General features: G+C 43.2%; 2 protein-coding genes across 3 annotated transcripts in view; one reads left to right on the top strand and one right to left on the bottom strand.

The window, feature by feature from the left end:
* The window catches only part of ABCA1 (ATP-binding cassette, sub-family A (ABC1), member 1), a 166,645-nt gene that overhangs the window by 76,924 nt on the left and 73,190 nt on the right, over positions 1–16,531 (bottom strand). Inside the window, exons 6-7 of one of the 2 annotated variants that reach the window (XM_006886906.1) lie at positions 12,260–12,381; positions 9,877–10,057 (exon numbers count right to left, since the gene is read on the bottom strand). In XM_006886906.1, the coding sequence (XP_006886968.1) occupies positions 9,877–10,057; positions 12,260–12,381 (303 nt within the window). The remainder of the gene's footprint in view (positions 1–9,876; positions 10,058–12,259; positions 12,382–16,531) is intronic. The other variant, XM_006886907.1, reaches the window with a different exon arrangement.
* LOC102869309 (uncharacterized protein C7orf73-like) lies at positions 6,676–6,819 on the top strand. The gene has a single exon (XM_006886905.1). The coding sequence runs from the start codon at positions 6,676–6,678 to the stop codon at positions 6,817–6,819; it is 144 nt and encodes a 47-aa protein (XP_006886967.1).

The following is a 16,531-nucleotide window of genomic DNA, read 5'->3' on the forward strand; positions in this document are numbered from 1 at the left end:
GTGCTGCATTCCTCATCCTGCTGTCCTCCTTACACACGTGTGCCCGGTGATGCATTCCACATCCTGCTGTCCTCCTCACACACGTGTGCCCGGTGATGCATTCCACATCCTGCTGTCCTCCTTGTTCACACGTGTGCCCGGTGCTGCATTCCTCATGCTGCCGTCCTCCTTGTTCACACGTGTGCCCGGTGCTGCATTCCTCATGCTGCTGTCCTCCTTACACACGTGTGTCTGGTGCTGTATTCCACATCCTGCTCTCCTCGTTCACACGTGTGCCCAGTGCTGTATTCCTCATGCTGCTGTCCTCCTTGTTCACACGTGTGCCTGGGGGTGCATTCCATATCCTGCTGTCCTCCTTGCACACGTGTGTCTGGTGGTGTGTTCCACACCTGGTCTGTACAATACTGCCTGCTCTGGCTTACGCAACAGTGAAGAGAAGCCACGCAGTTCACCTAGCTCCCAGCAGGATCCAAGAAGGTGCCAAAAGCGCGGATGTCAAGGATGTCACACCAATTATGTGGACAGTCTCTAAGGACAAAAGAGGTTCCTAAAAAGCTCCAGACCCAACATTGCTCAGTCATCACCATCACCTGTCATGTTCTCATGTGAGGTGCAAGTCAATTCACATTGTTCTTAGCACATGCTTTCTCTGTCAGGAGGTATTTAAATCTACACAGCTAACAATTGTTTTCTTCATTATTTTTCAATTTAAGTATCTTAAGTTTGGCTGTCTTAAAAGCTACACAATTCAGTAAAAGTCTACACATGCAGTAAAGGCTACTACTGCATGATTGCATAATCCATGAAGACAGTTTATTATGACCACAAATATTAAGGACTGGGAACATTTACTCGGACATTATCCCATTTCATACACAGACTAACATAATGCCTATCTTCCCATATGACCATGTTATCAATCATCTAGGCTTTCTCATGTGATTCTGTTTAGATCTCCAATAAAGTGATTGAGCACATCCTTAAACAGCAAGGTGGAACATGCGATGCAACTGTTAGGATCCTTATTTTACACTATTTAAAGATGAAATGCTGTTTTCGTAAGTAGTATCAGTAACTGCTCACTAAGATAAACACATTTTCGTTCCAAAGGAGTATTGATCAGAATAATATATAAAAATGTGGTTGCTACCTCGGGCTAAAAACACAAACAATTCAAAGTCAGCATTAAACTCCAACCATGTATTATCTGGATATTTTGCTCAAAAGGTCATTTAACTTTTCTGTGCTTGGATTTTATAAAACAGAGAAGTGAATGATGCAAACACATAAACTTAATAGTATATGTCAGTTAGGAAAGATCGGAATATTCAATAATTATTGCTGGGACAACTGGTTATTCACTGAACAACGTATACACTTACTTATGCTGCAAACCCAAAGACACACAGTTCGAATCCACCAGCTGCTCCGTGCGAGACGGAAGGACAATCTTCTGCCACGTGCTTTACTATCCCTGAAAACCTACTGGAGGGTCAGCTATTAAAACAACATCATCTCATACTAGCTCACAAAAGAGAAAATTGGACTTCAAAGATGAAAAAAAGTCAGTATATTCTTATTTGATTGAGGTAAGAAGAATTCTGTAAACAAAGCATAAAATAAGTCCAAATCAAAGTGTGTGTGTGTCGGGGGGGGGGGGGGAGTGCGGTTTGAAACCAGGTTTTAAAAATAAAATCTACATCTTAAGACGCTGGAAATAATAGGAAAGGAAGGAATTATTTTAATTATAAAAATTAAACTCTATTTAATTAAAAGTAATTAGAGATTACGTACAGCAAAGAGGTGGTCATGGTTATGGGCTATGCAGTCAGAACTAACTCATAGCTGATCTTCCAGCAGGTTTTTAGAGGCAGGAAATTGCATGGGACGAGACTGCCCTTCTTTCTCCCGCTGAGCAGCTGTTAAGAGTCAAACTGTCTTGAGTTTGGGTTCATAGCACACTTACTTATCCTCCAGCTACCAGCGCTCCCCTGTACCAGCATTAATAAATCGCAAACACACAATTGATAACAGTGCATCTAAATTCCAAAATCAATCTCCATAATAGTCTATGTGTTTCCTACTGCCAAGGGGGCCCTTTAGAGTAGTGAGAGAAGACATTCACCCTGAAACCCACAGCATCCCTTTTCAGCAGGAAGTAGCTAAGAGAATATACCATCGCCTTTTCCTTATGAATCAGGGTGAAGTCTCTCTCAGGGAGGAGTGATAGGGAATGGCAAGGGACACACTGACAAAGGAGATTAATCAGAACTGGCTTTGACAAGCACTGTGGCAATTGGGCAATTAAAACAGACATGGGGGGGAAGAAGAACGAACTGGGGATGAGGGTGGAGAAAACAGTGCAACAATGAATGAATGAAAACCCAAAATCTCTGTAAATGTTCATTAAAACTAATAAAATTTAATTAAAAAAAAAATAAATCGCAAACACAACACATTGAGTGAAAAAGTTTCAGATCAATATGAACAAACTGAACACACTATTTATGTTATATATTTACATTTGTTTTAAACTCTAAAAATAAGCAACTCCAGGACAGGCATCATGTCTCAGGAATGAGATAAGAGACATTCAGATATTACCACTATATAATTTTAATTTTTTGAGAAGAAAATAACTCTGAAGCTCGTATGCTACATAGGGGTTCTTTACAATATTCTCAGTACTTTTTTGTAAGTTTCTATGATTCTTTAAATCTTTTTTCATTCAAAGGACATGAGAGGAAAGAAGGTGGGGGGGGCTACAATGAAGGCGAGCACGCATGTTTGCGAAAGTGCCTATCAACACTGAAGGAATCTGAACGAACCAAAGTCATGGTTTGAAAGTAGGCCACCAAATGAAGGCCAAGAGTCACGTGCCTGCCCTTGCTATTAACTGTGGTCTCTCGCTCACACTTGTTGAAAAAAAGGCAGACAAAGTTGCAAGGCTAATTTCCAAAGAACTCCAGTAAACAATCCACAAGCGGGAGGTTCTACTATTTTTTTTTCCTCTGACCAAAAAATTCCCTTGGCTGTGTACCCATACAGCTCCTCACTGACCACAGGAGGAAATGATTTTCTTGTATGAAATAAACAAAGGGGAGACAAAGAGTAAAACAAGACTTTAAATCAAGGACGGGACTCTCTGTGCTAAGTCGAAACTGTGCATAATGCAATATTTTTAGATCATCACTAATATACTGTGTAATTTAGATCAATACTGTAAAAATAAATCACAGAAAAAAATATAAATGCTCATTGTATTACTCGAATGTCCCCACCCGGTTTTGCAAATTATATTAATCACAACCTAATTCTCTGAGACACTGGTTCCGAATCACACAGATGAATAAGCCCTCATCAAGGGTCTTCCTCTCCTCCACTGTCCCTCCACCCTCCCAAGCATGACGTCCCTCTCCAAGGACTGGTCCCTCCTTGTACCATGTCCAAAGTATGTGAGACAAAGCTTCAGAATCCTTGCCCCCAAGGAGCAGCCTGGTCTCACTCTTTCAAGGATAAACTTGTTTGTTCTCTTAGACGTATATATATCGCAGCACAGCTTCTTTCCACTAGGCCACCAGAGCTCTCTATATATTTAAGTAGTGTTTTTAATATAATGTACTATTTCATATTTACATTAATAATGTTACAATGTGTTCATTGGGACATTTCAAACTTTCCTTCAATTTCATAAAAGCAACAAAACCCAAGAAAGAACAACTGAAAATCTCAAAACCACAGTGGTCCACCACTGTGTTTCCAAGGCATCCTTTACAAAGAAAACTGCCCCTCTTCCTCTGAGGGAGCAGCTGGGAGTGGCTGGTAGATTTGAACCACCAGCCTATCACCTAGCAGCTTGATACAATATGCCCTATGCTAGCAGGGCTCCTTTAAATATCATAAACACCCAAACCTCATTATCATCAAGTCTGAGCCTCCCATAGGTTTCTCAAGGATGTAAACTGCTTAGGGGAAGACTGCTCATCTCTCTCTGTAGATTCAAACTAACAGAAAGGTGCCACGTCTAGATTAGTAGAACAGGTCCCTACAGACCACACAAATAGACTCGACTCTCTACTTCACTCTGCCCATATGCAGAAAATCAGGCTCAGAGCTAGGATTAAGTGTGCTTCAGCTCAAACAGAAAGCCAGTGAGCCACATACCAGGCACGAAGACCGTCACCACCCAGAGCAATCACTGTCTCCTCCCAACAACATACACTGCAAAGATGACTGTTCTTCCTGGACCAAGTTCCTCAGATCCACACACAGCCCAACTGTGAGCTCATGGTCTTCTGGAAACATCAGGGCGCGCTCACTTCTCTACCTCCACCTCAGAGAATGTGTTGCGTGCATTAGACGACATGTGAAGAGAACGCTTTGTTCCACGGAACCAGAACTTTCCCTCTTAGGCTGAAAGTATCATTACAGGTCAAAGCAATCTAACCACACGGCTGGGCGGGATCCAGTTTGTAACTAAAATGGAGATTAAGCAGTCTGCTGGGCCTTCCCACCTCAAGGATCAAGACATTGCTTTCCCATCACTAAGACACTGGTGGGCTAAGCGTAGAGTTTGAGTCCGGATATCCGCAAGCTCACATTCCACAATGGCTCGTACTGTTCCATGTCGGCAAAACTGCTGTCAGGAGGTGGGTGGGTGGTTATCCATAAAACTGGGATGGAAGGACAGTCCTTGCCTAGAGACCGCAAAACCTACAAATTCCCAGTCTCAACCCTGAAAATCTATTCTCAGTGCCCACCACCATGCAAGCTCTGTGTAAGAAATACCTTCTGCTTTGACCATGGCTAACTCATCAATGCCTGATACAATTAATATGTGTTGGGTTTGTTTACTGAATGTCTCTTAAGACTTCCCTTCATTCCATGGGCCAAAGATAAGGTTTTGTTGGGTTTCTTAAATTCTATTATTATTGTTATTTATTATTATTATTATTAATTTCAAGGAACATCTACAAAGATTTTGGAATCCCATTCATTCATTGTTGCACTTTTCTCCCCACCCACCCCACACCCATCCCCAGTTCACGCCTCTCCTTGACAAGCAAAAGACAAACCTTTTCATTAGTACACAATCCCCTCCCCCACCCCATACATCCCCACCCCCAACCAAGTATACTCCCAGACACATTCCATTTCCAAAGTCACTGCCCTTGGGTTGCACATAAAAAACCCTCAAGAGGTAATTTTTCTTATATTTTACAGTGTAATCAGAGATCTTCCTGGAGCTGGAAACTGGGATATACGGCAGAAAAAAAAGGTGGAGAGATATGAAGCCAAAAAAGGATTCGAGCTACAGCTGCAGTAGAGGGACCAGATGAGAAGCTTGAAAATAAATCCCAGCAGCCTCTAGGAGCAAAGGTCAGGCCCTGGATGAGAGCCAGAAAAGACAGACCACAGTCATCGACAAGGGGTACGTTCAGCTAATCATCTAAATGATTTTGGAAAAGGCTTCCTTTTCAGAAGTTCCAAATAAGAAAACCAGTGACAATACCTTGATGTTTAGTCTCAGTGAAACGCCATGATACCCAAATTTCTGATTTACAAAACCAAACTCAATACCATCAAGTGGATCGTGATTCACAGCGTCCTTATAGGATAGAGCAGAACTGCCCCACTGGGTTCCAAGGCTGTAAATCTTAAATGACTGCCCATCATTCTGCCAAGGAGTAGCTAATGGGTTTGAACCAATGACCTTTCAGTTAGCAGCCCAACACATAACCCATTATGTGTTGATCTGCAGAACTTTGAGATAATAAAACTGCACTGTGTTAAGCTGCTAAATGGGTGTCATAATCTGTGACAGCAGCAACAGAAAACAAATATAACCAAGAAGGACCTCGAGAACACAGACAAGTCACTTCCTCTATCTCTAATTTGCTGATCTGCTATAAAAGCCCCATTTTATGATACAAAACAGATCAGAGACATCAGTGAGACCTACAGACTTCCCTCTTCATTGTCAGAGGGCGTGTGGTGCCTTAGATGGAGCTTGCAGGGAAAATGCAAGGCAAATCCACGTACCCAGCCAAGCACCTCGGCCAAACCCTGCCTGCTGAGTGGTGAGACATCAGAGGTCACTGCCAAATGGCCCTGCCCTTCCACAAGAGGTTAGCATTTCAGCAAAGCAAATACTGTGAACACTAGGTAACCTGAGAATCCCTTCACAAGCAAGTGGTTTGCTTCCTAGAGATGGTATTATATGTGTCAACCTATCCTTGCACTCATGCACACAAAAATATCATCTATTTGAAGATTTTAACCTGTCCCTTAGAATATATCTGATGCATAACTTAGTTAATATTTTGTTGAGAAATAGAGACTGTCTAAATCTGTTCTGATGTAGAGGGATGGGCAACCTCCTGCTGTGTGATTTACTGTCTGAAAAGCCACTGGAGGGTCAGCTATGGGTCAGTTCCAACCCCAATGGTACATAACAATAGAAACCACGATTAACCCCAGAGAACTTTAAAGACACACTATCATTCTGACCTCCAGTATTAATTTTCAGGAAAATCTGGGATCAATACACAGATATAAATACAAAACTGCAGGATAAAAAAACAAATTATTTTAAAAAAGGGGGGGGAGGCAGGCTGGGATCGGCCTGGCAGCGGCTGTGGGTCTTGTCGCTTCCTCACCCTCCCCGCCGACATCATGCTCCAGTTCCTGCTTGGATTTACTTTTGGAAACATCGTTAGAATGTACCTGGCTCAGAACTATGAGATACAAAACCTGGCCAAAAAGCTTGAGGACATCAAGAAGGACTTGGATGCCAGGAAGAAGCCACCTAGCTCGTGAGGGCCCCCTGCTGTAGGCCCCCTGGGCCCCCATGGATCAGCCCTCCCCCAGAGCCTCCTCACCCTCGAACCAGCAACCAGCAGCATGTGGTCATCGCAGCCTCAGCGAGGTTCCTCTTTGCTGGATCCTGAGTTGCCTTAGAGCAAAAATGGGGCCTCCAAGGGAGAGCTCCACCACCTCCCCACATGCTCTCTCCTCCCCCTTGTTCCAGCTGGTGGGAGAGCCCAAGACTGACTGGATTACGGTGCTAGATAGTAAACATAACCTTCAAATTGTCTCCTCTTTGTTCCTTGGATTACTACTACCTTTCCAAAAGGAAAAAAAAAACAAAAAACAACTGTAGGATAAAAGGCTCTGGCAAGATCTAAATAAAAATGCAATTTTTTTTTGTTGTTGCTGTTTTGTTTCTTGATTAAGAAGGGAGCTCTGTTGGTCTGGGTTAAGGATTTGTGCAACTCAAAAAAAGGAGGTTCGAATCCACCAGCTGTTTTGTGGGGGAAAGAGGAAGAATCTCCTGCAGTGTAAGTTACAGCCCTGAAAACCCCACCAGAGGGTCAGCTATAAGTCAGTTTTAATTCAATTGCACTTAAAATAATAACAGAATGATTAAAATATTACCTCTATTTCTTGATAATCTATTATATACACTAGGCCCCATGCCTTCATATACATGTTCAATAATCCTCCCAGTGAAGAGCAGAACGAATTCTCTGTACGTAAAAGAAACAGGGACTGAGGTTTGCAAAGAGGTAATAATATCTCCATGCTGATAAAATGTTGAAGTAGGTCATGAACCCAGATCCAACTGACCTCAAGCGCATGCCCTTTCTACTCAGCCACAGTTTTCCCCACATGGTTAAATATTATTGCCCAAATGCCATGAGAGACTGAAGAAGGTCCAAGAGAAAGAGTCAGAAATCCTTAGATGAAAAATGAGGAGATACTCCCACCGAAAACATGAAGAGATTTCTAAACAGACCCGGGAAAATACGCATTTTTGTTACAGAAATGCACAGTGACAGCATCTTTCCCCACAGTGTCGGGGTTCCTCAGGGGGGTCCTGACACAACCAACTGTTCATGTGCGATAATGTCACATATCATACCGCCCACTATCTCCAAGGTGGGAATTTCAACCAAGGAGCAGGAGAAATCTACCAAACGATCCTTTAGAGAAAGATGGCTAATTCCTCCCATAAAGATCTGCGCCCCCAGACCCCAGTGGAGGCCACTCAGGATTTAGAATCAACTTCATCACAGTGGGTTTGATTAAAAAAAAAAATAAATACAAATGTTATACCCATTACTCCCAGTATGGCTCTACCTATTTTAATGATTAAGCCCTAACATGTCAAAATATTTACAAATCATTTCATCAGTAAATCACCTTACATGGAACAATCCTGACCACTTACTATCCCATAACTCGGGAACTTTCAGGAGAAATCTGACTTTATGAAGAGAAATCACACAGGAAGCAATAATGATATAAACATATTAACAGATATAATCACAGGTCACTAAACAAAACACTCTTTAAAAACCTGAAACTGAAATTTAAACAACAATTAAGGTATTTTTTCTTTTTTATTGACTGCTGCACATTTTCTCCCCCATCCTCCAAGCCCACCCCACAATGCACTATGCAAGCCCACCCCACAATGCACCCCTTGTTTCAGATTATTCTCATACATATAATACATAATTATGCATTCCTTTCAGACAGTTCCTCCCCTCATCTGTTCTAATGCAGTGTTCATTTATCTAGCCAGAAGAACAATTAAAATTTAAAGAAAAAAGCTACTCTTAAGCACTAAGCATTAAGCCTAAGCACTTTACACGCACGCTCATCTTCACCATGAATGTTATCCCAATAGCATCCAAGAACTCACACAGATATTATTACTGCCACCTTCACCTCAAAGAGAAGCTGCAAAGCTGTACTGTCAGAGGCAAGCAGGTTACAAGAATTGTCCATCAAGAGCAAAGAAGTTCATCAAGAGTATACAACCAAAATAAAAAGAATATGAAATAAAGGCCACATTTTAAGGTACTGTCCAGTCACAGCACTGGAGAAGAACATTCTTAGACCCCGTCTCTCTCAAAAGAAATCATGCCACATTAAGTCCCTGAAGATTCTCATTTCCTTTTGTGAAAAGAAGGAGCATCTTTTCCCAGGTGTATCTTCCCTCCAGGGTGGTTCCCCTTCCTGGTTTTGAGAACCTGCCAGCACTTAGAGAACTAGCTGCTGAACAAAAAACTAGAATACTGGCTATCAAATGATGCGAGTTGAGGGCCATTTCACAAGCGTTCTAAAACAACCCTGATTCAGCTGACCCCATGCCCTTCAAACGTCTTCTGGAACTCTGTGTAACACGCTAATGTGGAAGCTGATCAGGCTCATCATATCCATATGCCCAGAGGCACACGGTTCGAATCCACCAGATGCTCTGCCGGGGAAGGAGGGACAATCTCCTCCTGTACCAGTCAGATCTGATTTGACGGTACACGCACACAAAAATAATAAAATTTAAAAAACAAAACAAAAACAAAAAAAAGAATAAATGTCTATAGTTTCTCTCAGCTAGTATTTCCCAGGCAGACATTTCTCTGCTCACCACTTTGAATCTTTTTCCTTTCATTGATTAAGCTAACTACTGAGCTCCCATCTAATTTCAGAGTTTTTCTACAATGCTCCACAGCATCTTATTTCCTGAAGACCGTATTTTCTCCCCAGGTCAATGGTTTTGAATCTTTTTTTAATTAGAAGTCTTTCTTCAAGTAAAATCTTACAATTAACATATAGAACACATATATACATATAAACATCCTATTCTCTCTGACTGAAATACACACAAGACCACAGAGGTTGAACGCAGAGCCAAACATCAAAATCTGAAAAAAAAAAAAAAACAAAAAAAACAGAAACACCAGTGAACCCAATTATTTTACACTCTTCCAGCCAGCTCTGTGACTACAAAAACAAAATGTTGTCCAAGAAAACATTTTGCATTCCAAAACCATGAGTGCTTGAAGCCTCTCCCCACAGCAAGTCTACTTACTAGGATGGGCTTCAGGATGTCCAGGTTGGAGCGAAGCACTTGCTCCGCTGCATCCAGTCCCTCCCTTGGCAGTTTGCAAAGTGTGGAAACTTCTAGGTCACCAAGCTGAATCACCTCTTCTGATTTTGACCCACTGCACAGATTGGCCAAATGTAACTGGTATCCATGCACAAATACCTGGAAATATTTTACGGAAAGAAAACAAAACAAAACAAAAAACAAACAAAACCAGATTACAAAGATGAGGCCTCAGATCCTATTGGGAGCTTCACAACAGTCTGCCTTTGAAAATCTTAAAATGGATACTATCTCTTGACTGAACCTGAGATAGTAACAAAGCACTATCTGGCAGGATATTGCAATTTGGATGTTGTGTGACTTGTGAGTCCTTAATGCTATCTCTCTCAAAGAAAAATCTAGAATCCAACATTCTGTAATCAAAAGTAGTGCACATGATAAACCTAATAGGATGCCAGTGTCTGAACTCCTGGAATAATCCTTAACAGGAAAATAATGCCTTCTCTACTGTGGAATTTATGCTTTCAGGACTGGGTTAAACTGTACAAAAGCAATACTCTTTATTCGTAGGTGTTGCTGTTTAAGCGATACACAAGAACTATTTTAAGCTGTTTAGAATTTGGCATTTCATGTGCCCCTGAGCAGAGTCCTGGGAAGCCACTCCTCTCCTCATTTCATTTGATGGCCCAGTTCTAAATCTTCATCTATCTATTACATCTCTCTTCTCCCTCTTTCTTTCCCTCCCTCTTCCCCCTCACTGCCATCAAGTTGGAACTGACTCACAGCTGACCCTCCAATGGGTTCCAGTGGTTATAAATCACTTGAGAGGACAATGTCCATCTTTCTCCTGAACTTCTAGTGGATTCAACTACCAGCGAAGTTTGGATCAGGAGCAAAACTCCCCAAGTCATCAGAGCATTAGATACCTAAAATGCCTTTCCTTGGCCCTACTTCGTTTACTTAACTGGTCCTTCTGGGCTTAGATAAACTGTGCTGCTTACTCTCCACTAGAAAAGAAATTCAATGGAAAAAAGACACCTTGTTAATGTTGCCCACTTTGGGACCTGGAGAATTATAAAGAGTAAGAAGTTACTGAATAAGAGAGTGACTGGTGTGGATTCTTTATTACTGCATTTTCACATCCCGGGTCAGTTTAAGCCAGAGCAGCCTGACTCTGCATGCAGCATATAAATCCTAATACGGAGGATGGTCCATAAGCCTCTCAATATCCACGCATCTTTCTACCAACTGGAGAGCATTTGGGCTTCTCTGTTTTCCAAGAGGTTTTCAGTTACTGCCAGTCATGTACATTTTGGTTTCATCCTTTCTGTAGTCTTTGCTGGCAGGTAATCAGTGTTTACATTCAAAAACACTGACAGCAGAGAAACAAATTAGTATGCAAGAACCGCCTCCCTATTTGGGTGCCCCTTAGTTTAAAGTGATCAGCGGTGGCAGAAGTGAAACTGTCTGGGGGCTTTCGGAATCCTGCTAAATGCAACTTTTCAAAAGCCTGCTGTCTCCGGCCCCTCTCATAACCACACAACTGGTAAGCAAAAGGCATACTTTCCTAGTTTCGTAAGGGCAAGCGGTAAGCATATTTCTCTAATTTTATAGATTCTCAGTCATATGAAACAAAAGCCGCCTTTTCCAGCATAAACATTTTCTACTTCTGCTTATTACAAAGACAAGCTAGTGTGAAGATGCGCAAGAGCGTTAGGAAGCAGTTCCCTTTTCTGCCAGAGAAGTTTGAGCAGCTTTCCCGGAAATAGCTAATCACGTAATCAGCTTCCCCTACCTCCCGCTACCTGCGGTACAGGAGCTGTAAGAGAAATAATGGTACGGGAGAAAAGTTTTCTAAGAACTGAAGATTATAATTCGGAGCACTACTCTTTGCTCTGCATTTCAAACACTAAAAAGGCATTTACTCTTTAAATATTTTTGCCCTCTTTAAAAGAAAATATTAAGGTTTGTTGTTGTTTTTAAAACTCTCTGGCCTACATCTCCAGGCACTCCTACTCATGTCTTTTAAAAATTGTGAAATTCTAGAGAAAATAGAGGGGGGAAATTAATTTAACAGAAAGCATGACCTTCTGGGGCCAAAGTCATCACAAATGCCAGCTGACAGGCAGGAAATTGGTTTTATTTCAACCAGCTGGCCCATGCTGCCAGGTTGTGCATCCCACACTCGGAATGGTTTGGCAATGCCAGTCTCAGCAGAGAAGTGAAATTACGTGAAGCTACATTTGAACTAACCCCCTCCTTTTCCATCACCGCACAGACAGGCCCCTAACTGTTTCTTTCCAGGTACTAGAACATTACCATGGCTTCAGTCCCACTGAGGCAGCCCAAGGTGGCACTTACCTTCTGGAGACTAACGTGAGCCCCCATCATCCTGTTCACAACTGGCTCTGGCAGAGAGAGGTTGTGCTGAAGGAATCCGGAGAAAGTTTCATTGTCCACCAGAAAGTTCTGAAGCTTCAAACCTAAAAAGAAATCGCGTTTCATTTTCATTTCATAAGTAATAACTCAAAAAAGTCAGCAGGATGGCACAGGTGGAAGGTAAAAATCATATTATTGATTGCCTCGTTTTAAACCAATTGAGGCCCCCCAGGCTTCTGGCTTGAGCACACAGAGAAATGAGGTTAGGAGGGCTTCACCTCTCGGGAAAGACATGAATAGATTGCTTTCTGAAAATGTGTTGAGCTGTCCTCAGCATGAGCTCCTAGACTCAAGCAGTGCAATGATGCTATACACACAGAGACAAAGATTTTCCGAGCTTTTCAAGCAAGAGGCCAAATGTTTACAATTAACTCACCCACCCCACCTAAACTCTGTGATACTGCAGCCACTGCTCCTGTTGCCCCTGTGTCACCACACCTGATGACATCCAGAAGCTTACCTCCTTCTCATGCCCAAGAGTGTTCCTCAAACAGAGCCCATCAGAATCACTGGAGGGCTTGTTAAAACACAGGTTAATGGGCCCAATTGCCAGCATTTCTGATTCAGTACACCTGACAAGGTGCCCCCAAAATATGCATTTCTAACAAGTTTCTGGATAATGCTGATACACTTGGCCTGGGGGCCACACTCTGAAGAGCCCCGAAGCATAGTATAAAGGTTATCAAAGTAGCCTTAAGAGATATAAGTCTTGTTTTTGTTCCCAAATATGGACTATATGGAATCAAAAAGCTCAGGATGGTTGTCTTAAGAAAATTAATAAGCTTCTATTAAAAAAAATTACTAATAAATGATAAGAGGGGCCAGTCCTTGGAAAAAGACATGACGCTGGGAAAGGTGGAAGGTCAGAGAAAGAGAAGACCCTCACCAAGATGGATTGACACCAAGATTGTAACAACAGGCGAGCATGAGGGAGATCATCAAGACGCAGCAGGAGAGGGCAAGGTTCTGGTCTGTGGTGACAGGGTCCTTTGTAGTTGGCTCAATGGCACCTAGTAATAAATGCTGGGACTGCTAACAGGTTTCTGTAGAATCTCTTTAAATACAAAGCTCTCCCATCCATAAAAAGCATGCTCTGAGGCCATATAGTGAAGGAGCAAAGAACTAGCCCAAAAGCTTCAATTCTAATCCCAGAGTTGGATGTTGTGAGTGGGGGTGTCGCCCTAGGTGTGTCAGGTCACCCCTCTGGACCACAGTTTATTTTACTCTAAAGCAATCTTCATCCGTGTGATTTACTGCCTCTGCAAACCTGCTGGAAAGTCGGCTATGAGTCAGTTTTGATTCAACGTTACACAACAACAACAAAGCAAGGGAAAGCTCTAACCAGGTGCTCTGCAGGTCACCCTCCGCCTCTAAAACACCATTATTTCCTCTCACTTATTTCATTCAACTGGCCATATCTCTTTCCACTTACCCTCCTAATAATCCAGCTTCTTTGTAATAAAGTCAGCCTGTTCTGGCCAAATGCCCCACGATGTCCCCTTTATCGCCCCCCTGAGCCGTCGTGTGAAGAGCCCAGGCCTTCAGAGGGGAGGACCTAGGTACTAACCAAGCTCCAGAGGGCAAACCTACAAACACAAATCATGTACCACAAGATAAAGAAAGACTTGACTGCAAAGGGCCTAGAATATGAGGCTTAAAGAGGACAGGAGTTCATCTTGGTAGCTAGGTAGTAACATAACAGAAGACCGGGCAGTGTGATCCAGGTGTATATGCTTGTAGCAAATTCAAGTAATAATTGTTCTACAAAGAAGAAACTAAGCATAATTCACCTCCTCAGAGACAAGATTCTATGGCTGCATTTCATTCTGGAAACTCTCATTACTCCTCAAGAAGCTGTTCTTGTTGTTGTTGTTATGTGCCATCGAGTCGCTTGCGACTCATAGCGACCCTATGTACAAACAGCCCTAAATTCTGCTCTGTCCTGTGCCAATCTCACTGTCTCTGACACTCCCTTCCCAATTACTCCAGTACCAATTACCCTGAATCAATCCACCTCAGAGAGGGCCTTCCCCTCCTGCGCTGTCCCTCTACCCTCCCAAGCATGATGTCCTTCTCCAAGCACCAGTCCCTCCTTACAACATGTCCAAAGTATGTTAGATGGAGCCTCAAAAACCTTGCCTCCAAGGAGCCACCCGGTTTAACCTTTTCCAGGACAAATCTGTTCGTTTTCCTAGCAGTCCATGGTACTCTCAATACTCTTCTCCAGAAACCACAGCTCAAAGGCATCAATTCTCCTTCTATCCTCCTTGGTCATTGTCCAACTGTCTGATGCACAAGTGACTGCAAAGACCGTGGCCTTTATCAGATACACCTTAGTCTCCAGAGAGACACCATTGCTCTTCAGTACCCTGGGGAGGTCCCTAACAGCTGACTTTCCTATGGCAATGCACATTTTAATTTCATGGCTACTGGTGCCAAGAGTGTTTATTGTGGAGCCAAGCAAACTAAAGATGTGTACAATCTCAATCTCTTCACCATCCATCCTGATGCTGCCAATTGGTCCAGTGGTGAGAATCTTTGTCTTTCTGACACTGAGCCTCAATTCATATTGGAGGCTGCAGTCCTTGACCCTCTGCAGCAGGCGCTTCAGGTCCTCCTCAGTTTCAACAAGCAGGGTTGTGTCATCTGCATAATGCAGACTGTTGACAGATCATCCACCAATCTTGACTAAGCTGCTCTTAGCCCCAGTTAACTTCTGGTGTTCCCGGGAACTCTGGCTCACTTTCACAGTTACCAAACCTCAGAGCATCCGAGATTCATGTAGGAAACATTCTGAAATGCGGATCCTAGGGCTCACTCTCCAGAGACTCTGAGATGGTGCATCTAGGACCTCCGGTGACCTAGTGGAAGAATCTGTGCTGTAATCCCAAAGTCACACGGTTCAAGTCCACCAGCTGCTCTGAGGGAGAAGGATGGGCAACTCCTTCCAGGCAATTACTGCCTCTGAAAACCTGCTCTCGAGGGTCATCTATGGGTCGGTTCCAGTTCAATAGTCCACAACCACCACAACAACGACAGGATCTAGAGGTCTCTGGTGATATAATCCATAGGGAGCTAGCTGCACTGCTAAGATAAAGGGCACACCTTTTGGTGGTTCAAATCCAACAGAAGCTCCAAGCGAGAAAGACACACAATACTCTTATGTGAGTGAGGGTATCGCCTGGGTGTGTCAGGTCACCCCTCTGGACCACATGGAATTTAACAGCCTCAGAAACCCAATGGAGGTTGAGCCATCAGTCAGTTTGGCCTCAACGGCAATGAGTGTCAGGAGAAGCTAGTAATCTATATTTCATCACATGGGAGGTTAGGGGGCGCTAGAGAGCATACTTTGCTTGCATACTATTACCATATGCCTCTAGGACACCGAATGTCTTTCATCTCTGTATCTCCAATGCCTAGAGCCGAGCTTGGCACAGAAGTACTGTACAGCCAATGAGAGTGAAGTAATAAATACTAGAGGATGGGAGTTGTGGCTACCAGAAGCATCTAAACAGTATGGCCGGAAATGTCCATTCATTGAAGCAGATCCAGGAAGAACCCAAGCAGGTAAAGGCTGATCTCCGAGCCATATCCTGGAGAACACAGGAGGCTTCCTCTCTAGAACTATATTCCCACGAAGAGAAAGTGAAACCCAAGGTGCCAAGTGCACCCGTGTTTGGGGTAAGCAAGACGCTGGCTTCAGCGGAGGCCTGATGTGAAAAGTCAGACACTAACCACCACTTTGTTATAACAGAAAAGGTATTGAACTGAGAGGAAAAATCAGGCTCTGGCCCATTTATTTACCAAGTCATTTCTCTTTGCATTACTTATAAAATGAGGGTTGAAAGTGGCCTCTGTGAGCCCTGGACAGAACAGAAAATACATATAAGCTCACCGAGCAGACACAAACTGCCTGGCACCCAGTCATGTGCTGGGAAGCTCAGAGCAGCCACTCCCACCACGCAGGACTGTCAGAGTGTGGGAGGCTGGCCCACGCCACACTTGCCATGTGTCAGGTCATGTAGCAACACTCTGGAGACCAGCAAGTGTGCTCTGGATGTTTATAAGACTCCTCCGTTAAGTCAACAGGCCCTGAGGATGGGAACAGCTGGAAGCGATCAACATCTAAGTGCCTATCGTGAATCCTCAGAAGAGACACGAGACTCAGACATTGGCTAAGTCAACACCCCTGGT

Source organism: Elephantulus edwardii, unplaced genomic scaffold (genome assembly GCF_000299155.1).
Source record: "Elephantulus edwardii isolate Elephantulus edwardi_28Jun2011 unplaced genomic scaffold, EleEdw1.0 scaffold00052, whole genome shotgun sequence".
Classification (NCBI taxonomy): Eukaryota; Metazoa; Chordata; class Mammalia; order Macroscelidea; family Macroscelididae; genus Elephantulus; species Elephantulus edwardii.